General features: G+C 47.4%; 7 protein-coding genes across 10 annotated transcripts; 4 read left to right on the top strand and 3 right to left on the bottom strand.

Annotated features, from left to right (window-relative positions):
• The first annotated feature begins 42 nt into the window (after positions 1–42).
• On the top strand, positions 43–4,902 carry BDCG_01620 (uncharacterized protein). The gene is made up of 4 exons (XM_045417142.1): positions 43–315; positions 523–902; positions 1,083–2,878; positions 2,955–4,902. Exons 1-3 carry the CDS (start codon positions 124–126, stop codon positions 1,147–1,149), a joined length of 639 nt encoding a protein of 212 aa, XP_045274040.1. The 5' UTR covers positions 43–123; the 3' UTR covers positions 1,150–2,878; positions 2,955–4,902.
• On the bottom strand, positions 1,507–4,764 carry BDCG_01619 (transformer-SR ribonucleoprotein). The gene is made up of 5 exons (XM_045417141.1): positions 4,743–4,764; positions 4,254–4,631; positions 4,088–4,193; positions 3,657–4,018; positions 1,507–3,591 (listed from the first exon to the last, which is right to left on the bottom strand). The coding sequence occupies exons 2-5, from the start codon at positions 4,294–4,296 to the stop codon at positions 3,155–3,157; spliced, it is 948 nt and encodes a 315-aa protein (XP_045274039.1). The 5' UTR covers positions 4,297–4,631; positions 4,743–4,764; the 3' UTR covers positions 1,507–3,154.
• A 91-nt stretch (positions 4,903–4,993) lies between the features above and the next one.
• BDCG_01618 (NuA3 HAT complex component NTO1) lies at positions 4,994–8,514 on the bottom strand (the record flags this gene model as incomplete). Its single annotated transcript, XM_045417140.1, has 2 exons — positions 4,994–6,053; positions 6,113–8,514. 2 exons carry the CDS (start codon positions 8,512–8,514, stop codon positions 4,994–4,996), a joined length of 3,462 nt encoding a protein of 1,153 aa, XP_045274038.1.
• Positions 8,006–10,395, top strand: BDCG_01617. 3 transcript variants are annotated; one of them, XM_045417139.1, is made up of 6 exons: positions 8,702–8,726; positions 8,816–8,958; positions 9,035–9,273; positions 9,346–9,369; positions 9,458–9,532; positions 9,588–10,369. In XM_045417139.1, the coding sequence occupies exons 2-6, from the start codon at positions 8,936–8,938 to the stop codon at positions 9,680–9,682; spliced, it is 456 nt and encodes a 151-aa protein (XP_045279663.1). In that variant the 5' UTR covers positions 8,702–8,726; positions 8,816–8,935; the 3' UTR covers positions 9,683–10,369. The 3 variants fall into 3 exon arrangements, with proteins under 3 accessions (XP_045274037.1, XP_045279663.1, XP_045279664.1); XM_045417138.1 differs by having other exon boundaries at positions 8,006–8,958; positions 9,588–10,395; XM_045417137.1 differs by lacking the exon at positions 8,702–8,726 and having other exon boundaries at positions 8,818–8,958; positions 9,023–9,273; positions 9,588–10,277.
• A 2,217-nt stretch (positions 10,396–12,612) lies between these two features.
• Positions 12,613–17,631, bottom strand: BDCG_01615 (glycoprotease). Its single transcript, XM_045417134.1, has 2 exons — positions 17,258–17,631; positions 12,613–17,141 (listed from the first exon to the last, which is right to left on the bottom strand). Exons 1-2 carry the CDS (start codon positions 17,365–17,367, stop codon positions 15,749–15,751), a joined length of 1,503 nt encoding a protein of 500 aa, XP_045274036.1. The 5' UTR covers positions 17,368–17,631; the 3' UTR covers positions 12,613–15,748.
• Positions 13,221–15,664, top strand: BDCG_01616. Of its 2 annotated transcripts, XM_045417136.1 has the most exons (3): positions 13,221–13,554; positions 14,367–14,909; positions 15,025–15,664. In XM_045417136.1, exons 2-3 carry the CDS (start codon positions 14,427–14,429, stop codon positions 15,163–15,165), a joined length of 624 nt encoding a protein of 207 aa, XP_045279662.1. In that variant the 5' UTR covers positions 13,221–13,554; positions 14,367–14,426; the 3' UTR covers positions 15,166–15,664. The 2 variants fall into 2 exon arrangements, with proteins under 2 accessions (XP_045279662.1, XP_045279661.1); XM_045417135.1 differs by lacking the exon at positions 13,221–13,554 and having other exon boundaries at positions 13,980–14,909; positions 15,025–15,628.
• A 1,922-nt stretch (positions 17,632–19,553) lies between the features above and the next one.
• Positions 19,554–21,722, top strand: BDCG_01613 (uncharacterized protein). Its single transcript, XM_045417133.1, has one exon. The coding sequence runs from the start codon at positions 19,846–19,848 to the stop codon at positions 20,149–20,151; it is 306 nt and encodes a 101-aa protein (XP_045274035.1). The 5' UTR covers positions 19,554–19,845; the 3' UTR covers positions 20,152–21,722.
• Positions 21,723–23,927: the final 2,205 nt, after the last annotated feature.

Below are 23,927 nucleotides of genomic sequence, written 5' to 3'. Positions count from 1 at the left end.
CTTGGAAATGGTTGTTTGTATTGTTTGCAGCGAGGTTCAAACCTTCATGCAACCAGCATCAAGATGAAGCGGCAAGGGATGCGACAAGTGGAACGATAATGGCATAAACCTGTTTACTCCGGCATGGCTGAGGCACCAAAAGACCAATCTCCGATAGCTACACAGTCTGAGCCCTATTCCTCTTCACCTCTTCCTCCCCCGCCGGCCAACGAGTCTCGGTCGTCCCACTCAACTCCACAGCTTGGCGCGGAATCGCAGCTATCACTGTCACCTCTGTCTACCAGTACTACCGCGACCATGAGGAACATAGATTCTGTACGTAAAACTAAATATCATATGCATTTGGGAAGCAGACTTTGAGAGACGTACCCATAGTGTATCAATTGTCAACTTCTCCCATTATTCTGCACATCTCATCCTCCTGCCATTCGAAATGCGCAGGCTTCAAACAGTGCAGGAAGCTTGCAACAAGCAACAAAGCTAACAGAATTCCCCACCATAAATTTAAATATTTGAACGTAGCCCGCGCAACAGCTTCCTGAAGAAACTGCTCGTCTGCCCTCTCCTCCTCCGCCGCAACACCCACCCGCACCAACCGATCTCAATAGCACCCACTCCCAGTCTGTTAAGCAATCAAACCAAGAGGAAAAGCGCGACATCGCCATGTCCGGAGGCGGGATGAGCAATGACCAGCTACAACCCCAATCCCAACCTTCCGTGCCTACTACGTCCTCTACCGCTACAGCTCCCTTGGCCAATACCTCCACCTTAAACAATAGCAACAATGCATCCACCACCCCGATACCCCAAGTACGTCCAGGCGGCGCACCAGCGCGTGTATACATGAACGAAAAGATCGTGCCGTATTTATTAGAAGGAATGAAAACTCTCGCGAAAGAGCAGTGAGTGCCATTTCCCTCTGCTCTATTCCTTCTCCTCTCTCGGTTCCTTCCCCCTTCTGACTTCGAGTCTATAAATAAATATATTTTTATATATATATAAAATGTTTCTTTTCCCGCCTTTTCTGTGTTTGTCAATTATGTGCACTGGAGAAACTAACAATTGGTGCGAAATTAACACAGACCCTCGAATCCCCTACGCGTCCTAGGCGAATATCTCATACAAAAGAGCAATGAAATTGAGGAATGAATAGGCGGATATTCGTGCTCGATGCAGGTATATCTCAAATTGCAAATTGTACTCTAAATGCGCGCTGGGGAATAGCAGGGCCCTGGATTCCTGACTCCGTGCCATATGCAACTTTACAATGCGATTTCGTAACAAACCGAAATGGGACGGCTTTCGCAAATGGACTACATATAATGGGCTCAAAGTAATGAAGTAATGGGAAAGAAGAGCTAGCGATAATTACTCATTTCGCTTGACTTCTGTTTGCGACGGCAACCATAATTAGGACGATATATGAAAAACATACAAACGGGAAATTTCAGGTCCGCGGCGAATCGGCGCTGTGTGAAATTTTGACCATGTATTGATTTATGGTTTCTTAGGGAACTTGAATACTCATTTTTTCTTCTATTTAAGTTTATCTCTGTACTCTATTAGTTATGGAGATCATTTGATAGGACTCATTCTTTGATCATGATCCGGGAAGTGAGATGATCTCTGTTGACTTTAGTAGATGGATCATGAAATTAGGTGGGATATTTGTAGCTTTCAATAAGGGGGAAAAAGCAAGTCAGATTAGATGCAAGCCTGCAAACAGTAGCAAAGTTTAAGAGAGGCGGGGTTCAGTTCAGTTTTGCTTCGCATCTGACGTCCTGGTCTCAGAAAACAAAACAGACGCCTCACAATCCGCAAGTAACGGAGACAGGTCGAGGATTTAGTCAAACTGGTCCATATCTGTATAAATTCCTGTCTGTCTGGCGAAAGGGTTTGTCTTCCACATTGACTTGGCTCATTCCTTGACTCAATCTTTTTAAGGTGGATCTGCCGCGAAAGGAAGTCACCAGGAGTGTGTTTTGCATTATACTCGAGCGGCGATTATCATTCATGCCTCCCATTCTAAAGAGATACAGGAAGGAGTTACAACGAATTCAGGCTTTAGAATAGCGTTAGTAATCAACATCCTTATCGGGTATTGTAAAACTTGATACTATCATCGAAGCTAGCGAGGCTGACAGGGCTCGCCGGCCAAAAAGCTGAAGTGAAAAAAAGTTAGCACGACATGTCAAATTTGCAACTTACCATTTTGTTTGGGTTGGAAGTTCGTTGCTATTTCTGCTGAAAACAATGAAGCATAAAATGTTTTGACTGGGATGCACTGCAGTTTTAATTATATGACGAATTCCTATAATGTGGCTTGTACGAAGTCGAACAGGTTGGCAAAAAAGCGGAAGGTGGGCACGTAAGAAGACAGAGGCTTGGCCAGTTACCGCGGTACACAGACAATCTTTACGGCGGTCTTGAACGGGTGATCACAGGTGAATATTATCAAAGAAACCGAAAAGGAATGGCGGCTACAAGTAACGAACATGGCGTCATGATGACTGATTTGTGCTGGACTCCATGAAACCTTGGCTTTTTTGAGACGCGAGGCGGAAAGTTTTTCTGTGGTACTTTGAGCTGACATCTCTGCTCCTCTTGGGCGAACTCTTGGGACAGTCGTTACCTGGGGCTGATGAGAGGTGATACGGCGAATAAAGTTGAATAGCGATAACGACCATAGCTGAAACTGAAGAATAGTGCTGACCACAAGAAAAACCGAGGGTATTACAGGTAGACATATTGTTTTTTGTTTTTGTTTTGTTCAATCCGCCGCCAATTTGCGATATCCGTGCGAGAAGAAAGAAGGAAAAAAACCATATAGACGGGATCTCAACACCAAGTTAGCCTGGGGCTGATCATATCGTACGAGGTTGGAAGAATGTTTTCCGTATTCGCCGACAAACCATGTATGCGCGAAAAGTTGACTTTTCTGGGAGACAAAATAGAGAAGCGCCGCCGTAACCGTCGATCTTGACCCTCAATTGAGGGTAGTGACATTAAACCATTCGTGGAATACAGGAACAGAAATAAAATAATAGAAACAAGAGAAAAATAAGAAAGTGGAGAAGAAAGAAAGCAGTCCAAAAAGTGGCCAATGGTCATTGCCGGGCCACAATTTGAAGCTTTCTTGATCCTTCATACCTACCTATCTGGCGCCATACCTGTCATCTCCACCACGGCCTTCGTAGCCACGGCCTCCGTATGGATCACGGGACTCACGGGGAGGTGGTGGGGCATCCGCAAATGGGGCAGAATGGTGTGAACGAGCATCGTCGCGATCGTAGTAAGCGCGACGATCATCTCCACGGCGGTCATCACCGCCACCACGACGCTCGTACCTGTCTTCACGACCTCCTTCACGGCCTCCTTCGCGTCCCCCTGATGTCGCATAACGATCGATACCACGGTAGGATGGCTCGTCGCGGAAGTCACGGCGACCGTAATCCCGACTACGTTCATTGTACGAATCATAACGGCCGTAGCGGTAGCTATCATCTGGTCGACGGCCACCACTGGCGCCATATCCTCCCCGACGGTCATCATAACGGTCGTAACGGCCGCCACGGGGCGGGCCACGACCGACTGCATTATAAGTTAGCCATGCGGTTGTTGATAAACGTTACATTTGAGATTTTTCAAACACATACAGGCTGTTCCACGTTTTGGCGGACCAAAGTATTTCCCAGGGGTTGGCGTTCGGGGGCGGCCACGACGAGCCTTCTCAATGCTAAGAGTTCTCCCTTCGATGACTTCACCTTGAAGGCCTTCCTTTGCCGCGTCCGCTTGCTCTGAAGTCACCATCTTCACGAAACCGAAACCGCGCGATTCCTTTGTGTGCGGGTCAACCATAATCGAGCAGTTCTCAACATCGCCATATTTCTCGAAGAGGCGAGATACGTCTGATTCAGTAAGTCGTGGGTGGATACCGGTAACGAAAAGATTAGAGCCAGTATTGACGCTTCCTTCATCGTCGTCGTTTCCTTTCATAGCCCGATCATTTTGGGGTACGCTAGGACGATATATTAGCCCACGAAACTCCCGCTGTTTTAAGTAAAATAAAAGCCCATACTGAGCTTACCGGAGATGATCACCGCGGCCGATTGGAGACATGCTTCGGTTCCGAGCTCCACCTCTCCCGTTGCCTCTTGGAGAGGCGCTACGATCGCGATCGAATCGGGGCTCGTCTGAAAAGATCAGGAATTAGTTCGGGATCACGCAAGCTCTTTGCATGTATTCGCTCATACCATCAAAACGACCATTCTCCGCTTCGTACTCCATAGTAGCCATCGGTTTGTATGGAGATCAGAGGAGATATGTTAAAAAAAATGGACGGGGTATGAAGAGTGGCGAAGGTGTTGAGAGTCGGATTTCACAAGTGGCAGAGCTAAAAGACGAGGGAAGAAACCGGAAGTCGACAAAGCAAACCTCTTCAGAAGAAGACAGAAGCAAAAATGAGATACACAAAAGGAACAAGAATAAAACTAGTCCACGCTGTTGGGGGTTTGTTGATAGAGCGAGGTGAGGTGAAAAGAAAATAAGAGCGACGGTCACAGCAAATCTGGAGCTGGGAAGAAGGAACGACCATTAGCGCGTTGGCGGCTCAAGTGGTGGCCTGATAAAGACTAGCGTCATCTCGACGTGAGCGAGACCCCAATTCAGCCGTGCGGCTCTGGCGTCTAAAGAAAAGGCAAAAAAACCAGCTAGAGCTTGATGGAATGATTGAAATAACTTACAGTCACAATCTCTACAAAACAGTTACCGGGCACCCGAAAACCCCTTTAGTTGAATAAATCTGAGACCATAATTATCATAAGATCCTAACCCTGCACACATACCATAAATCCTAGTAAACATGTGGGTATGTAAAAACAAAAGCGGGAAAACCAAAATAATAAACACAAAAATAAAAATGAAATCAGATGAACTATAAATCAACGCCTAGAAACTTAGAACCCCTAATATCACTCCGTCCAGTCCAGTATATTTATCTTTTAAAACCTTTCCATCGCCTTCGGGTCTTGTGAGTTTTCGGTTTCAAGGCACCAGCAGCGGCAGTATCCTTAGCGACGTCGCCGCTAGGTCCTACTTCAGGACCCGCGATTGGAAAATCTGAAACGTATTCGGGAGCCTCGTCCCCGACAAGATTCCGAAGCTCGTCCTCGCCGATCTCGCTTAGCTCCTCACTCATCCCTCTGAGCACTTCCCGACCAGTCCATCTCTCCTCATGAACGGTAGTCCCGATAGGATCGAACGGCTGCATATACCACTGTATACCACCTTGAGATAAAGGAGGTAGTTCTTTGCCAGCCAGAGAATTAACAGGCGAAGCCGGGGAGGCGGGAGAGACCATTTGTATATCACGAGAAGAAGAAGTATCTGTAGGCTGAGGTACGGGAGATAATTTAGTAGAAGTTGCTACGACAACCCCATTCGTTTTCGAACCCAAAACCTCCTTGTCGAGACCACTTTTCGTTGCCCCGTTCACATCGACCATTGTAACATCTTTATCCCCAGGCGCAGCCTGCTTCTCAGGCTCAGCATGCAGAGGTTCTGTAGGTTCTGCGGCGGGTTCTTGTGCATCCGCCTGATCGACTTCAGCATTGGTCTTTATCCCGTTAACCAGCGGATCTCGCTCCGTAGTCTTAACGTCATTTGTCGTCTCCCTGGGCGTAGCAACAAATGAACCCCTCTGCGAGAGGACGCTATCTTCCAACAAGGCATCCAAATCTCTTAGTTCCTTTTCAAAAGGCTTCCCGTTCAACTCGCTTTCCTTCCTCAGAGAATCTTCCAAAGCTGGCTGTATCGCCTTGATGATCCGTTTTGCAAGTTTTCGTTTTTCCCTTTGCTCTAAGCTAAGTTCTGGGGCCCGTCCCATGATCTGCATTTGCAATTCAGCTGTATCACCCACAGAATCAACCCCAATTTCGGAGGTGAAGACGTTGGCAAGATCACGAGAAAATGATGAAACCGAGGTATATGCTCGTTGCTCTAATTTTGACCGAATGGATAGTAGCCCGAGACGGAACGCACCTTTCCCGTCGAGCCTATAAGCAATGTTAGCGATCAAGAAAGACACATATTCGCAGGGATATAGTATACGTACGCAAATGCCTTCTCAAGCATTGGCCAGAGCATCGGAGGGATGGGAAAATAAACCAAATCAACTATGCTGCGCAGTATCTCCGCGTCTTTGAGCTTTTCTCGCTCCCGCTTCTTCACTTCGTCGCACAGCATCCTAACCCTGTCAAGATCCAAGTAGAGTTTATCCGCAAATGCGATCCTACGCTGGAGCCGAACAGTTCCGGCCACTCCCATTCCCGCAAAATTACGTCTTGTCATTTCCATGGATGAAAAAGTTTCAAGTTGGAGCTGCAACCGTTTAAGCAACGCTGCACCCCGACGAGATTCTCGTTTCAGGGTCCAATACTTGCAGGCGTCTTCAGCATACTGCTTCCGTTGTCGCACCGTAAACCGCTGTAGAGACGCGATGACACTGTTCAACACGACTTGAGGAATAACTGGCGCTCCGGAAGGTAATTTCCAAATGGTTTTTGGAAGAGTGCGCTTGCGTTTGTTTCCGCCCACTGTAAGTGTAATCCGAGGTGTAATCGCTCGATTGTCCTCCCCGGCAGGGTCAATCCCGTCTTGTGAATCTGTGCCCAAAGCCAAAGCCGCAGCCTGACTATCGCCCCACCTTCGGCCTTGCATCGTGTTGCGATAATATTCCAAGGCCTCTGCAGTGGCAGCATCGGTATTGTGTTCTCTTCTCCAGTCCGGTGGAACATGCTTGTCGCAAAATGCTTTTAAGCTGCTCGATTCCATGACTGCCGGAGCTCCCGGTATTAATTTCATCTTTAAATATAGGCGAGCCCGCCTTGCGCAAGTAACATGAAAAGCAACAAAACAATTTTTGTTGCTGCATTGAATGCACGCTCCCATTTTTTGTCGGCAGATGTAGCATGTAAGTTTCCAACGATTTCTGGGAACTTTCTCGACCTCATTTACCGGTTCCATTAACGATGGGTTCCCAATGGAGACTTCAGGTATCCACACTGCGCAAAGTAGATGTGACCACTTCGAGGTGTTCGTTTGCTTGAAGGCTCCCTCGGTGTTAGGGCAGAAGATGCACGATGGGGATCCACGGCCAATCAGTTGACACTTTCTACACAACCACTGGCCTTCGGGGATATAAGGGACGCCATAACATTCCTGATGAACCGCGAGGTCGCACCCATCACAGAAGACAATTGCATTTGCATTCTCACAATCACCATCGTCACATATTGCACATTTGCTATCCTGCTCTTCCCCAGGGCCAGCATGTTCGCCGTTAACAGCAGCAGCAGAGCTTGAGCGTGGCCGTTGTGTTTGTGGTGGTTTAGGATTTGGTTTCGGTATACGCTTCTCCAAGGCATGCCATTCCTTTTCAATTTTGGTCATGGTAATCTCAAAAACAGCAGGTTTGATAGGCTCAAACTGTTCCTCCCTCCTTTGCGCATTATACGTCTCCAGCCATTTGGCATCTTGTTCATCCATATCATATTCCACCCTTCCAACTCCAATATTTCCAATAGTAGTGTTGGCCTCACCGTCAACGGGCGTCGATGGGCTTAGATCCAGATCTTCCTCGGCCGCACCTTCGGCCATACGAATTAATCGCCGTTCATGACGAAGAAAAATATCACTCTCTTGGTAACCAACGCTTGCCATGGTGCGGTCAACATAATTCTGCTGTCCAACACCCTTCTGTTCGAAGGGAAGAAACGGGTCTTTAAGGACAAAGGATGGCTTAGGCAAGGTAAGTTTCTCGCGGGGATTAGGTCCAGGAGGGGGTACAATTTTCGGTCCGTTGGGCGTCCCAATCCCATTTGTGTAGGTCTCACTTAATCGTGGACGCCCTGGTCGTCGCTTTACGGGAGTAGAGGCATTTGGTAATAATTCCACGGCGCTATCTCCGCTTTCATCGGTTCCTCTGCCTGAGTGGCCATTTGGGAGCGTAGAGCTTGGTTTGATTCCGTCGACTTCATCGGAGCTGAAAACGGCGATTTTTACATCGATATCAAGGTCCGGATGAAATTCCTCCCAACCCCTCTCTTCCCTAGGCTTGTAACCATCACCTTGCGCAACAGCAAGGGCCGCGGCAGCAGCAGAACTGTACCTTCGCGTTTGATTTTTTTCGCGCCTGGGTCGACTAGAGGCAGGAGGGGTGGTGGGCTGGGTTCGCCTCACGACATTGTTGCTGGAAGGCTCGCGCACAGGTCGAACTCGAGGAGTCGTATAATTCGAAGAAGGCATTTCCCTTATTAATCTCGCAGGCGTTTCATTCCCATCAACGTCAACATATCTTCCTCCACCGCCTGGCCCCCCAGGAACATACCTCCGCCTCTTTGGAGGTGGTTCACTGTTGACGGCTGGGTCTTCAGTCTGGCTAGTTCTGAGGACCTTCGGTTGCGGTCGAGGAGTTCGAGGGTTAAGTGTTCTCTTTGAGGAAGCCAGCGGCGCCATAATCGTAAATCGCAGCTTAGGCAGTGGGGTCACGAGCCTTCAATAGTGGTTGGGGTTCGTGGTAGTTTGGTTTGCAAAGGGGCGAATGAATGTAAACGTTGGAATGCTCGTAGCGCGACATATGAACGCCAAGCCGTTACCAAAGCGGTGCAGCCACGCATAGGAAAGATATCCGCGCCAGATGCGACGGGTTTGGCAGCTTTGATAGCTCTGTCTGTCTCTCTGTCGTTTTAGACGCGGTTTGGCCCGAAGACGAGAGGTTTCTTGATCATGAAAGCCCAACTAACTGTATTAAGGATAGCGCCAGTGGTTGCGAGGGCTAGCGCGACCACCTGACGCTGTGAGCATCAGATGCTCATCTCCGACTTCTGCGCATCCCAGCGCTGACAAGCCATTCTCTCAACGAGCTCTAAGTGCCACAATGAGCGGCGCAGGTGACGATCGGTATGTGTGTGTATCAACTTGCCTCCTACAAATTCACTGAAATCTGGGCTTGCTAACAAAAAAGCTTTCCTCCCAGGTGGCGCGGTGGGCGTGGCTTAGACCAGAATCGCCAGCATGGGCAGCGACACCAAGGCGGAAACCTGCGCGACCGATCGCTAGGAGGACATCAGCAAGATCGGCACCCACACCGGGGTTATGGAAACAACGCGAATGCGACCAATTCCTGGGGCCCTCTGCATGGGGGACCTCCCCAGGAACAGCATATTCCCGTGAAATCCTTCAACGCTGCGGAGTCGAAAGGCGCGCTCAAGCAAGGTATTCATTCTCATGTCTAAACACGAAACCTGAGGGCATTTTATAGATTTTAGATTGCTGAGATCGGTATAGGATATCAGAATGTCGGCTCGCGTGGTGAGTTACAAACAAAACATCAAGCTCCTGTTTACAGTACTCCCTCCTCATATATAATACCAAAGCTCATTAAATTGTCATAAACCAGTTCCGCTCGTCTATAAACCAACTGACAAGGAAGTGAATAATTCACGGGCAGCCAGTGGTCCGTGGGGTTCAAGACGTACGTTTCATCCCTCCCGGAGAGCCAGATAGTGACAGTTACTGAGAGACAGCAGCAAATTGTATGGTCAATGGAAAGGACTTTTTCCTGGAGCTCCGAAAGCAAGTGTCTGCTTTACGGCAAAGCGGCAATAACCCTGTGGGCGGCTAATGCTAGCCATCAAGTCAAAAGATTTTTGACCCCGTGGGCAGATGTGTTTTGTGCATTTTATTATGAGCGGTCGTATTTCTTTTTTACACTTCACGGATAGCGGTTAGTCATGATATACCCAGTCATATTAGTTGAGCAAAAATTCGTTGCTTTTCATTTGCATTAGAGATGATGCACCAAAGACTTTAAGGTGGACACACTGCGCCTATTTTCTTCACTCCGAACAAGACCTGACTCCGGGGTAGTCGCACTTTACTCAGGATGAAGATGGCTTGTTATGTTTGCTGAGCTATTAAAAAGATCTTTCCACGCAGACAAATTATTTTTACAGTCTATTACATTCCTCATTTTTTCATTTCGTTTCCAGGCGGTGGTACGGTACGGATGCTTTATCGCATATTGCATTTTCCCCTTCAAACTCCTTGGTGTCGCGTTATCAGGCACTGTATTACATATGGAACCTGCTGAAACACTAACTGCCAGCCCAGCCTTCTTGAGCACATAAACATTAAAACTATGCATTCATACTCACCCAAGCAGCTCTAGAATTGCCACAATTTCTATTTTTGCCGATAAACGAGTTCTGTATTCAAATCATGCACTGCATGTAGGTAACCGATGATGTATAATCTGTACCTGCTCACAATTTCAGAGTTGCTTCAACGACTACAGTAAAATGCCCAAGTCTTCCATTGCCTAGCCAAAATGAACCCACAATACACTACTCCGTTTGTGTTGTGATATAGTGCAGATATATTTATGATGAATGACACCATCATGCTCTCCCCTCTTCACTCGACAATCACACCAATGTGGGAATACTTTATACCGCTTTGATCATAACTTGATTCAATCTCCAAAATAGGGGTCTCTTCAGTGCGACGATCATAGTCGATGACCTTAGCGCCTGGTTGAATGGGTACAGTACTTTCATAGCGGTCAAGAGGTCTCCAGCGAACACAGATACTGACCAACCAAAATACTCCTCAGTTTGCCAATCTGTCTATTATTGGATATACATACGATACCTAGGTATATCTTTAGGCGTTCATGTGCTCAGACTGAGCGACGGTCAGCAGCGAAACCAAACCCCCCACAACAACCAGCCGGGCGCAGCGGCTAAACTCGCTCTCTATTGGGCAGAGATGAGAGCGCCCAGCGGGCCGTGCGGCAACTTAAATCTCTAACAGGGGCAAGTTAGGTACGTAGTTAGTTAACTACCAGACAGCAAGCGGTCCCGCGTTTGACCTCACTGAGGTTGATGGAGAACGAACAGATAGAAAGTCCAAACCAAACCCCCAAAAAAGACAACAAAGAGACATCAAAGTCAATCTAGGATCCTGAAACCCTGACCCGAAGGCCACAGGCAGAAATTAAAATAATGCACGCTCCTGTGCAACAAAAATATACGAGGAAGAATCCCGCATTTGTTGAAAATCAATCCTAACGAATCATTCCCGGGCGACCCGGCCCTTTGGCAAGAATAAAAAAAAAATAAAAAAAAAAATAACAGGAGTAATGAAAAAGGAGACCGGCGCTGCAAACGCGGCCCACACCCACCAACCCCCTCCCTCCCCAGATTCCCTCTGATTTAGCCCTATCCTATGCCAGAGATCTAGCTAGGGCCTCTAAAACTGGCATAGCTTCCGGCAAGGATATGAGGGTAGGAATACCTCACTATCTCACTTACGGCATGTGAAACTAACGGAAAAGATCATCGGCCTATTTCCTCCCTGCTGGGACGCGCATTGTCCCTTCAGTCAGTACGGAGTATATTTAGAAGTAGGGAATATGTTGCGTGCAGATTACAGCTAAACGCCGAAGGACATTTCTTCTTGGGACGCTAAACTACACGCAGAGTGGAGATCCTTGGCTAGCTTCGACACTTTGACCCCCTTTCGCTGCCCGATACCCCTTCGCCGGACGCAGACAGATCGGCTCTATGATTTTGAACGGGGGTAAACTGGATTAATATTTGTGATAAACAAGTACATGTAACTACAGCAAAAAAATAAATAAAATAAAAATAAAAAATAAAAATAAATAAAAATAAGAGGAAAGGGAAAAGGAAAAGGAAATATTTTAACTTACTCATCCACCCGGGGCCACCCTTCGCAAACCTTTTCAAAAATAAATTAAGCGCTCCCTTCCAAGACCCCACCCAATCCGACCCCCCGCGTTGCTTGAAACAGGACCGCCATTCTGCAGCCTCCAGCAGGGGGAACCCTCCATCCGCACCTCCCTGAGATCCAATGGGTTCTTTCTCATCGTTCAGGGATAGTGGGGACCAGGCCATGCCAGGCCAGGACCATCGATGCGGAAGACCACGTAGGGTAGGGGGCCAGCGCTTCACAGCGGTTGCCCACCACTGCCACCACCTACCTCCCTTCCCTTGAGTCCCCTTGGCCCCTTTCTCCCGCCCTTACCTCAGCGCTCCCAGCGCTTGAATCCACCACCCACCACCCACTAGAATCACTCCCCCCCCCTGCGTGCTTCCACTTCAACCTTGTCGTCTACCTACTTCAACCCAAACCCCGCTCCCCCCCTCTAGGCTCAAAGAAAGCACTGGCTGGGTTCACTCCTCAGGTGGACGATGACTCCCCTCCCAACCCTCCCCCCAACCCTCCCATCCAGCCCCCCATCCAGCCTCACCCTGGTTCGTACCCGCCCATCGACGGACCGGTCCGTTAGCCAAACCCCCCACCCCCCTTCTCCTAAAGGTAAAAAGATATACGGCGGTACCGCGCAGTTAAGCCATTTTTGTTTTGTTTTGTGCAATCATGCGTCCCGCTCTCTCCCCCGAAGCGCTCACTGCTACAGACGCATATACATCTAGCGCATAAACCTCAAGTTGGGGGTGGATGGAGTGCTTAGAACGGCAGAGCTAGTAGAAGAAAGTAAAAATAAAAAAAAAAAAAAAAAAAAAAAGACAATTAGGAATGGCTGGGCCACCATGTCTAGGTTGAAAAAACAGGAACCTTTCATCTACCCGTGGAGTCCAGCTCCTCTATCCCAAAACGGACAAGGCAAGGAGAAGAAGAAAAGAAGAAAAGAAAAGGATTTGCATCAACGCAATGTTTGAAAATATATAGTTAAATATATAAATCTTGAAAAAAAAAGAGCCAAAATATCAAAATATCCCGACTAGTAGAAGAGCGGACAGGCCTGATTTGATCCCGCCCGCAGATGCAGTTTCATATAAGAACCGAAGCCATTGCACCCCCTTCTCCAAGTTGTAGCTTTGTCACCCACCCATCTGGGATTATATTATCGCTTTTCTCCCCACTCCCTCCCTCACTCGCTCCCTTCCACTCCGCTCAACCTCGTTCGTCCCCTAACAAGTCTTCCTCCCTCCTCTCTCTTTCCTTGACATTTTCCCTTCTACTCTGCTAGCTTTATTTCTTCCCCCCTCCCTCCCCCCCTTCTCTCCTCCCGCAGCTACTTTCGCTGAAACATATATACATATTACTTGGAGCAGCTACTTGCCTATCATTTATATATATATATATATTGTATACTTATTTATCTAATCGAACCGGGTTCGTTCGGTTCGTCTCGCCTTCCCATCCCAAGGGGTTTTCTGCTCGCGCCCTCCCGTCCTTCCCAGCTTACACCCGCCGCTGCATATTGTTCACCCATACCGCATATCGAATATCGCATATCGCAATAACGCACCCCATCCGCTCTAACCCTCCCTTCCTTCCTTGCAGGCGGTTGTCCTCTTGTTCACTGAAACATCAAAAAAGCGCGGCCCCCTCCTGAAACGAAACGGAACCTGAGGACCAAGCAAAATAGAAAGGAGCAAGGGTAGACCGAAAAAAGGCGCTTAGATATCCCAAGGGACCTTGGGTATTCTTCAGCTTTCTCAAAAGGTTGTTATAACTTTTCTTTTCTTTTCTTTTCTTTTCTTGCTTTTAATCAGGAAATAGTTGTCACTTCGTTTCATGTTTCAACCTTTGCTTCCTTTCCTTTTTTTTCTTATTTGTTTTTCTCTTGGAAGCATTTTGGTGTGGTGCAGGTGGATGCCTATGACATACAGCCTTGCTGGGAGCCCATGAGTATTTCTTTAAAACCCTCTCGCACGGACGCACAAATCCAACCAACCCATCACCCAAGAAATCAAGCAAGAGAAGAAGAAACACCAAGAAGACAGAAGGGAAGAAAAGCAGACAAGTGCCAGGTCAAGCCAGGCTTCTGCTAGCCACTGCTGAAGGCTGAGAGTTCCCCTTACAGGCCTTTTCTCACGTGGTTATTCTGTTCGTCCGCCTGGTTTCTTGTTTGTTTTCCCTTCCTCTTCTTTTCTTCTTTCTCCCCTCCCCCGAACAAAACAGTTTATCGCACGGTCGTCCTCGCCGCACATATATCTTGTACCATCGGCCGATTAATTTAACAGAAGCACCTTTTTCTTCCGCCCTTTCCTAGCCCCAACTGCCCCTCTCCCTTCTAGTCGATAGAAGGAGGAATATACATGACGCAGGCCTGGGTGGAGGAGTGAGGCGATTTGTTCTATTTCTTCATGTATAAATATTTTGTCGATCACTGTTCCACGACTTGGCTGGCCTCCGCGTTCATACAGAGCGCATACCCTGACAGCTCCCTCACTCGTCGTGCTCGAAGTTGAAGCCACGATCGTTCCTGTGACTCTTCTCGCTGTGACCTGACACGAACTAAAATGCCGAAACAGACAACCCCCCGCGGATCTAGACGATCCAGGCCGTACCCTGACCCAAAATCGAGAACAACGATGTTGACAGCCACCATGCGTCAAACACGAACACCTGCCGCCGCCGCAGGGGCAACCGCACGTCGCCCAACTCCACCATGGGAGGATAAAAGCTCCCCTCGTACCATGCCACCACCGCGTATTTCCACGTTAGATCGTCGGACCATTCCCGAACGGCCAGAGCGTGCCGTGCCTCCATCTCCCGCCACACCCGCCACGCCTAGCAGTCAATCGGGACAGTGGTCGCAGCAAGATGATGAGATCCTCATCTCTGCTCGTGCGCAAGGCTATGGCTGGACCCGAATTCAGGAAGAAAACTTCCCTTCCAAGAGCTCGAACGCGTGTCGGAAGAGGCATGAACGGCTCGCCGCCAAACGCAAGGGCTCTGAGTGGGTAGAGGAGAGAGTCCAAAAGGTAACAAGACACTACAATCAGCTGAGGCCTGAAATATGGCGCCCACTGGCAGCGGCCACGGGAGAAAATTGGGAGGATGTCGAAAAGCTTGTAAGTTCATTCCAATTTCATGAGTATGAAGTTTCGCATCCTGGGGTTTTTCCAGACCACTGCTAGCAAATGAAGGAAATGAATGGGGTTAACAAGTATTTCGGACGTCAAACAGTGTTTGGAACGCGGCCAGAGGAATCTTTTGCCTATGACGACCCCAAGCTCCTTTAGGAGGGCAAGCTCTGATAATGAAAGTCGGGGGAGTCACGATAGCCATGATGAAGAGAAGCTTAGAATAAAGAGCCTCCTAGGATGAGAGTTACGTCGGATGGTGCATTCCCAACGGTATTAGGTTGGATAACGCCGCAGGGCGGGTTTGTGGCGGTTGGTAAATTTGTGGTTTGCGGGCCTTCGTGTTCATGGCAATTCTCCTTTCACACATCTGAGTCAACTTGCATCGGGTCTGCCATTTGCCTTTAAACAGGTTCCTTTTCTTTGGGTTATTAATATTTCGAGTCATGATGCATACATATGTGGTAATCTTTGAGCTGTTGCCCAAGATTACAACATATGAAGAGGGTCATTGGAAAGGAGTATGTGAGATTTTGTCAACGCAGTGATGCCTTCCTCTTAATATCGTCCCGTTTCCTTTGTTGCATGTTTAGACGACTTTCATTGGTTTTGATCCGCATGTTTCCGTTTCCAGTTCTTTAATGCGATTTCTTTCCTCTTTATTACCAGCTTTCCACTTGTTCTAGGTCCTTAATGTATGTTGTCGCTAAAGACTCTTCTTTCATCCAAAACCTACATTGCAAGAAAATGAAAAGAAGAGTTGAAAACGAAAGACATTCGGCTTTGAATTCATTCCAAGTCATGATTTCCTATTTTCCTCGAGAGGGTTAGATTGAATCGGTTTTTATCCAATCGTCTGGCCCCAGGATTCCACCATCCTCAGCGCGAGGATCAAGTGACCACTTCCGTAATGGCCGACATCGAAGATCCGAGTGCCATCCAGCTTTGAACATTTCAATCCCTGCCCATCCAATCATCGCGGCATTATCAGTGCAAAGATAAGGCGGTGGGGCAATAACCTCTAGATGTTGAAATCCACGAATGTCGAGAAAAGAGCGGAACAGCTTCCTCAGGAACAGATTTGCACCAACCCCTCCGCTAATGACAAGGTGCTTTACATCCTCAAAAGTCTGATATCCGTATGTCGGGTCTTGCCGTTGGTTCCTTTGTTCTTGCTGTTGTCGTTGGCGAATGTTTTGCAAAGCAATCACTGTCCGAGACGCAAGATGTTCAAAGCACACGGTCATGAAGGCCCGGGCAACATCTATTCTCTCGTCATTTGACATGAACCCTTCCCCCGTATTCCCAGCCGCCTCCCACCGATCCTTTTTGTTGGAGATAATGGATTGAGCCCGCGACGCAATACCCGCAAAGGTAAATTCCAACTTTCTGCTTTGAGCAAAAGGCAGGGGTATGGACCATCCCCACCGATTATCCTTCACTTTCATGGCTTCCTCCGCTCGTGTTGCTGGAGGTTGATAGTCGACGAAATCACGATGGCCATTAGGAAATGCAAATGCTTCTAGCATCTTACCGTACATCGTGGTATTTGACTGTTCCAGAAATGACTGGGGTAAAAGAGACCTGGCAAGCTTATCGAGAGCATCTCCAATAGCAATGTCCAACGTGGAAGCGAGAACCTCATGATCCACTATCGACTTCGAATGTACAAGCAATGTGTGCCCACCAGATACAAGAATGGACATAAACGGGAAATTTGGACTGCTAATGAACTCTGTATCTGCCTTGGCATCCCGTTGTTGCTGGAGAGAAGTTGCAAACCTGGGTGTAAGCAGGTGCGCTTGCATATGATGTACGCCAACAATGGGAACCTGCCAGGCCACAGAGAGTCCCTTGGCCGTATCCAATCCAACAGATAGGTTTGATCGCATTCCTGGACCCCTTGTGACTGAGATAAAATCCGGCTTCCTCCGTAAGAGCGGCGCGATCCCCCAAGTGGCGTGAGGAGAGAGGGTGATTATCCGTCCCACATCCTTTGGGTCCGTAAGCTCGGCCGCGGGGAGATATGCCAAAGCCTTATTTATCAGCTTTGCTGCATGCTCCTGGTGGGAATCAAGTGCCACGATTGGGTGGATCCCGTTGTATTTCCTCGAGTCTGCCGTTATGTTTTCCAGGAAATGGAGGGAAGAGCGGGATGGAGAGGAGGATGACGATGACAAGCCGTCATGCTTCTCAACAATGGCCACAGAAGTATCATCGCTGGAGAATTTTCAATCCACGGGCAAGGCATCAAGCATGTTAGCAAAGATGTTTTCCTTTGTAGCCAACATAGTTCAAAAAGGAGCAGATATCGCATGTAAGCTATGAACACCTACCATGATGATTCGATGGCGAGAGTTAACAGATATCTCCGCCCAGAGCTAGGATGGCGAGATAATAATTTTTGATAGCACAGTCCCCGCAGTGACTGTCGAAGAGAAAACATTGACTGTGTTGCGAAAATAAAGGAGTGTAAAGAGCGTTGGGCATGAACAGCGGTGGGCAGGAGGTACAGCAGGCAAGCTTTGGTTCTCGAGTCCTGGGAAGAAATTCATTCAAGCAAGCATGGCGGGAGGGAACCAATCACAGGTGGAACGGTTTCTTGCAGCAATATTTAACCCACCAGATCTCACATTATCCAGTTGGGAATTAAATATCTAGTTCCGCGTAAACGTGACTGTTTACTTGAAAAGTATTTTATTATACGATATATTCTAATTTAGAGAGTTTCCCAATTCTTTATTTCAAATTGGATTCAGGTCAAATCCCAAAATTACAATCACGTGAATGATTTGGGATGCACGATATCACACCTGGGGGTGGTGGCACGACTGATTCTTAGCTCCAGAAAGATCTTTTTTTATGTTACATTCAAAGATTTAAACAGGCCGGACAGGCACCGGACAGGGAGCAGAGCGGATCCAGTATCGTTAAAGGGGCCTTTTCTTTCTTTTTTCTTTTGTGTGCTAGAGCCCCTATTCCCATGCGACTTCACCCTTGCAAAGCCTCCAGGTAACTTACAGGTGGTACAGTGCTTTCCAGGGTATTCGTCCCCAAAAGCTAAGTTACATCTGAGCTACACAAGGGAAGTAAACGACTAAGCTAACTACCCCAGAGGATACATCCGTGGAATGTTTACTCTTGCCTTAAAAAAAATATATATATTCAGAGGAGAAAGAGTAACTAAATAAGTAATAAAAAAAATAAAAAAATATAGTTTAACCGAAACTGAATACGGCAAAAAACAAAATACTTCATTCATAAAATCGTTAAAGAAAAAAAAGGGCATAAATCCATAATATATATCCGAAAAGTGCACGGCTGCTGCTCTCGTTTTCACTTCTCTATACATTACAAAGCAATGTAGTTACAACAACTTCCCCGCTCACCACATTCCCCAGGACTAACCAGAGTCCTGAATCGCAGCCAAATGCTCCCCTCTCCTCCTCCTCATCCTCCCCGAGAGCGAATCTTGTGGTATTCTCTTTCAGCAGCTGGTCGCTGTTGGTGAAGCCTCGAGTCCCTATGGTGGATGGATAGGTGCATGGGTATAACTCGAACGAGTGACCCCTGGCGCGTGAGAGGGGATTGCCAAAATCTGAGCATACATTTTCTCCAGCTGCATGGCATAGTCGCATGTCGACTACACTCAGAAAGAGGGAGAAAACAGTGGACAAATGTTAAACCCCCCTTTCTCTCTTTCCCAAAGGGAGAGGGCAAGAAAAGAGGGAGCCAGAAATGGAAGATGACTCGGTGGATGAATCGTAGATAGAAATGTCGCGTCGTTCAAATTTTCCCAATGCGGTAATTTTTTTATTTTTATTTTTTATTTTTCATTTTCATTTTTTCTGCATGTGGGCTTTTTTCTTCCTCTTGAGTCTTCATTTAAGAGCGGAGCAGCCATCGTCGCTCGTCTCTGGACATCTTCCTGTAGCCACCGTAGTAGTCATCTGTGTTCTCAATGGGAGTGACACAGTGGATGATAGGCTCGCAGTTGAACTGGATTTTCTTAGAAGAAACACCGCTGCTCGGGAAGCTAGAGCTGGAGCTGGAGCTGGAGCTGGAGCTGACGCCGTTCTTCTTGAGGATACTTTTCGAGGAGGTAGGGTTGACATATGCGAAGGTAGCTTGTTGAGGCATGGTAGAGAAGCCACGCTGGTTGAGCTTTGTGTTGCGAGTAGTTGGACTTAGAGGAGATGGGGATAGCGGTGTCCGAGGAGACATGGCCATAGACATGGCAACGGGGGATTTAAGGGATAGAACAGGGCGGGATGTGCTGCTGGTCGAGGCGGCAGCGATGCTCAGAGAGAGCTTGGGTTTAGTGGCGCGTGCAGCGTACATTATGTTTTTGTATATTTGTGGTTGGTTTGCTTGTGGTGTTGAGAGGTAAAAAGTTGATGATCAAAAGTTTTGGGGAAAAGGATATTTAATAGATAGATGGATGGCAGCGGTTGCTTTGAATAGAGGATAGTTAATAATATAATATGCTCCTTTTTCAGCGTCGTCGTCGGTAGGGGGCGAAAAATTAGTCGACGACTCTGGCGCGGCCACGAGACACCTGAGAGCGGATAGATATAAAATTATGTTGTTACTGAAAATAACTAGATAGAGACGATGACGCAATGAAGGAAGCGCATAGACAGAGGATAAAAATAGAATATTATATGATTGGGCCAGCCAACCAGTGCAAATTGGAATAAAAAAATATTAGAGGAAAATAAAAAGGGAAGAGAAAAGAATAAAGGGGAAGAAGGTTCGAAATTCGAAACACAGACTGCAGCAAAGAAAAGTAGGAAATAATAGCAACAACAGCGCAGACAAGGAAGGGGGGCCACAGCGGCTATATAGGCCCCCGGCGGCCCAGTCGCTCAGGCAGGGGGTTGGGGCCAACGGGGCAAACAGACCAAATCGCGGTGGCTGGCCGATGCTGGCAAAGGATGCTTGTATCCTTGGAAGAATCAAGCCAGCAACCAGCCCAACCTTGCCTGCCTCAGCCAATCGCGCGCTCTATGTGCAGCAAACGCTGCTTGAAGCGCCCAACCAATGCAAGACGGCACATCCAGATCACACACATCGCGCATTTTGGTCACTCGTCGGCTCTTGGTCCAGTCTATCAGAGGCCAACCTCACCGATTCTCGTCTGCGCTCCCTTGCGCACGGTTACACAACCTCCTGCATGGCAACAAGCCCTAACAGTGGCCGAACGGTGCGACGGTGGCTGCTGGGGTGAACAAAAGTGATGGTGACGATGGATTTTTGTCCGATCCAGCCTTCTTATGGAATAGCCTTACTCTGCTCCTCTCTGGAATGACATCAACTTGCGGGGTTTCGCATAAAAAAGATGATGCGCAGAAATCGGCCTGGTAAGAAACCAGCCCCTCGGTGTGCCGTGTGGTTGCTGAAATAAAACAACTACAAACTCGCCCATCTTCTCGTCGTTCCATCTACTCCGTAGATGGCTTCTCTCTCACTTTCTCTCATGCTAAAATATTCCATATTGAGGGCAGTGTGCCAGTAGGATCGGTGATGGGCAAACACGTTCTCAACCCCTGCCGAGTTACAGGACCTCAAGAATCAGAATCACCCATCCCTGCATGATCCGTGTGAAGAACGGGCTTGGGCGCCAATGTGAAGTTTGCATTCAAACATCCCAGCTTCACTTCTTGCAATTGATGTGTCGAATCTTGAGTGTAGAGACTGATGTATTCTCTACTACTCCGTACTGTGTCAAAAGTCTCAGCATGAATATATCCCATCTTTGCCATCTGCTCTGTCGGGTCTACGCTGTGCGTACCTATCAGGAAACAATTTTAACCCCTCCTTACAACATCCCTTGAGATCTCGCGGTAAGCTTCAAGCTAGTTGTGACAACCTGAGTTCAAGCAGCCAGCAACAAACCAACCAGCGCTGAAATCACACGCTACAGGAGGACAGTTCGGAATTCTGATCTCTCCCACCACCGCTTGGGCGTTTCCTATATAAGTCTTCAACGTCATTCGTCCTTAGATAAGATGGAGTTTTAAGTTTCCGCTCCCCCGCATTAACATTACGATGATACCACACTTGCGTTGGTCAATCATCTCATACGACTGTCATATCATCACGATAAGAGCAGACTTGCCCACCTCAACGAGGAGCGGGATCCCGAACATACATATGTTTCCAGGGGGTCGATCACTGCATATCCAGGCTCTTGAGCTAAAAGGCATGATGGAAAAGGAGGGGGAAACACCTCACCTTGTTGGGTGTGTTGCTATAATTAGATACTGGTACAGTGCTGTGGATAGTGATAACGGGATCAATGATCTCATGGAAAAAATTTTCCTTAATGCGCACTAATTGTGATCATTGCAGCAGCCGTACATGATCAACTTCACTGCGGAGCACCGCATTTTTGTGATGGTTGGTTGGGCCGTCGACAATTGAAGTTTTTCGTTTGTCTCTGCTCCATAGCATATGAATAGATATAGCAATTGCAGTGTCAAGTTCTCATCTGGAGATGTTCTGATTTGTATTAGGCAGAGGTAGAGGGAGGGAGGGAAACGTTATGGAATAGGGCTCGCGGCAAACCGGTTCTTACGTTCATCATTCATTCTCCCCAATTTGAAACTATTTCTTACGAACGCAACAAAACTAGAATTTCTTATTGAAAGTCAGAGACAAAGTTATCCAAGAGTAGAGGTTTCCTTTCATCTCTTCTCATCTTTTTACTCTATATAGTAACTTACACTCACTGATCACAAAGATAACATACTTCTTATTTGCACCAAGAAACAAAAAAACATGAAACCGAAATCTGGCTCTGGCACCTGTGGCCGTATCCAAACTCACGGATCCTTCCGCCTACGGAAGCGAGGGGGCGGATACAAAATAGCAGGCTTCCTCGGCTGTCAACGCAAAAGGTGTCGCCGTGTCAAAATAATAAACGAATATATCAATGTTCGGGGCCTTTTCGTTCTGATCATGTGTTATTTTTTTTATTTTTATTTTTATTTTTATTTTTATTTTTTTAAGCACTAACTAGGCCGATCGGTCCGACACCTTCATTTTTTATAACAAAATGATCTGGAATAGTTCCAAGAGCTCGAGATCCGCGGGTTGAACAAGATATGGAACATGAGGATATTTCGATAATCCTGTAACTTTTCAAACACACGAACCAGCATGTTGGTGGTCAGCGCTCCCGGTTTCGGGGGCTTTCATCTTCTTGGACGTCAGAGTAGGCTTGTCATTTACGTCCTTGCTAGGCTCATGCTAAAAGGGTGGTTCTGCGGAGCACTTCAACTTCCCTAGATATTATAGAAGTCGGCGGATTTCTGTATATATTTTCAATACGATATCCATGCCAAAACCCAGTCAAAAGGAAACCCGGTTCAGCACTCACCTGTAGGCTGTTCGAAAGCCAGTGCGCGGACTCCTTTAACCTTTCCCTTTTCTTTTCCCTTTCTTTTTATTTCTTTTTTCTCTTTCCCTCTCTTTTTATTTCTTTTTTCTCTTTCCCTCCGCCTGATTCTCACAAGAGAAATATGGATATCCGGGCCCACTGGCAGTTTTCTTGGTGTGGGATAGCAGAATTGGCCGATGCGGGGAGAGCGGGTCGTGAAAGAGTAGCGGCAGAGGTCATCCCGATAACGGCTCAACATAGCTAGCTATCCCATGCCTGCCAGCATCAGAGGGAATTTTATGACTCAGGACTGTGTGCTGTAGAGCCTGTACACAGAGTGTGATGGTTCCTAGCGTCGAGGAAAAGCCCAGGGTGATTGTATCCCTCAGATCTTCAGTTAAGCTTTCGTGCCTATCTAACGACCAAGCCGAGGTCTTTCTCAAACCAGTGAGTGTACCGTGCCTGGGCGGAGCTCTCCGTACAAGAAATCAACGTCTCAGCGCAGATGAGTTAAAGAGGTGAATAATAATACATAAGCCCATGTAAAATCGACCGAGTAATAATCCAGTTAATCCCTCGTAGGCATGATAGACCTGAAGGGCAAAAATGCCTTGAGCATTTTATTAATAGGCTGGCGCTCGCCACACTGCCGATGTTCTGTCATGCCCAAGCCAGATCGGCTGAGTCATCCGCCAAACTCCCGCGCGCTGCGGCAAACCATTGGCTACGGAAGGTCAAGGATCCAGGAAAATTTTTTTGCCGCATTGATTCATCAACATCCATCCCTCACCGGTCATTTATACATCTCCTATCGCTCTCCTGTGTAATTTTTTTTACACACACCACTGCACTGTGCACTCGCACACACATTCACTTTGTGCATATTATTATTATTCTTATGAATAATTTGCCGGTGACCTTTCATCTTTCATCTTTCTTTTTTTTCCTTCTTTTCGTTTTTAATTTGGTTGCGTATCGACCTTTTTCCACACCCCCCGTTCACTCACCACTAGCAACCTGGCTAGTTTCGTTATTGCCAAACCCTCTTTTAGCTGCATTCCTCGGAATCGCGGCTCTTGACCTTGTCGAAAATTCCAGGCCTTTGCTTTTTGCCCCTTCTCCCTCTTTTCTAAGCCCGAAGTCAGCAACTTTTACTTGGGGATAGCTTTGCGAAGCCGTGCGTGTGTGTGTGTGTGAAATCACCGGGTTCTAGTTAACCTCCACCCACCTCACCAATCTTTCAATCATGGCTGCGGTTAAGGAGAGTATGAGTATAAAAGGATCCATCATGGGATCAATTCTGCCCGATCCTGACCTCCCGGTTACTTCTCGGATCAGAGCGCATTTCTATCAACATGCCAGGACTGATAACGAAACGGGAGAGCGGTATATGAACAAGGAGGATTTCATCAATGCCATTGCTCCCGTACATGAAAACTATGTAAGTTCAGCTCTACCTTCCAGACCCATCAAAAGGAACAGGGGATTGACCATTTGCTGATGCCTCCATTTTTCTTCCATCTGTAGCACAAAATCAAACGCGAACAATACGGTATCCTATTCCGAGTTGCCGATCGACGGAAGACTGGTAAAGTAAATCTACACGATTGGACCGCGTTCGA

Source organism: Blastomyces dermatitidis, assembly GCF_000003525.1.
Source record: "Blastomyces dermatitidis ER-3 genomic scaffold supercont1.2, whole genome shotgun sequence".
Lineage (NCBI taxonomy): Eukaryota > Fungi > Ascomycota > Eurotiomycetes > Onygenales > Ajellomycetaceae > Blastomyces > Blastomyces dermatitidis.
Note: the sequence above shows the minus strand (reverse complement) of the source record. Positions and strands in the feature narration are given on the sequence as shown.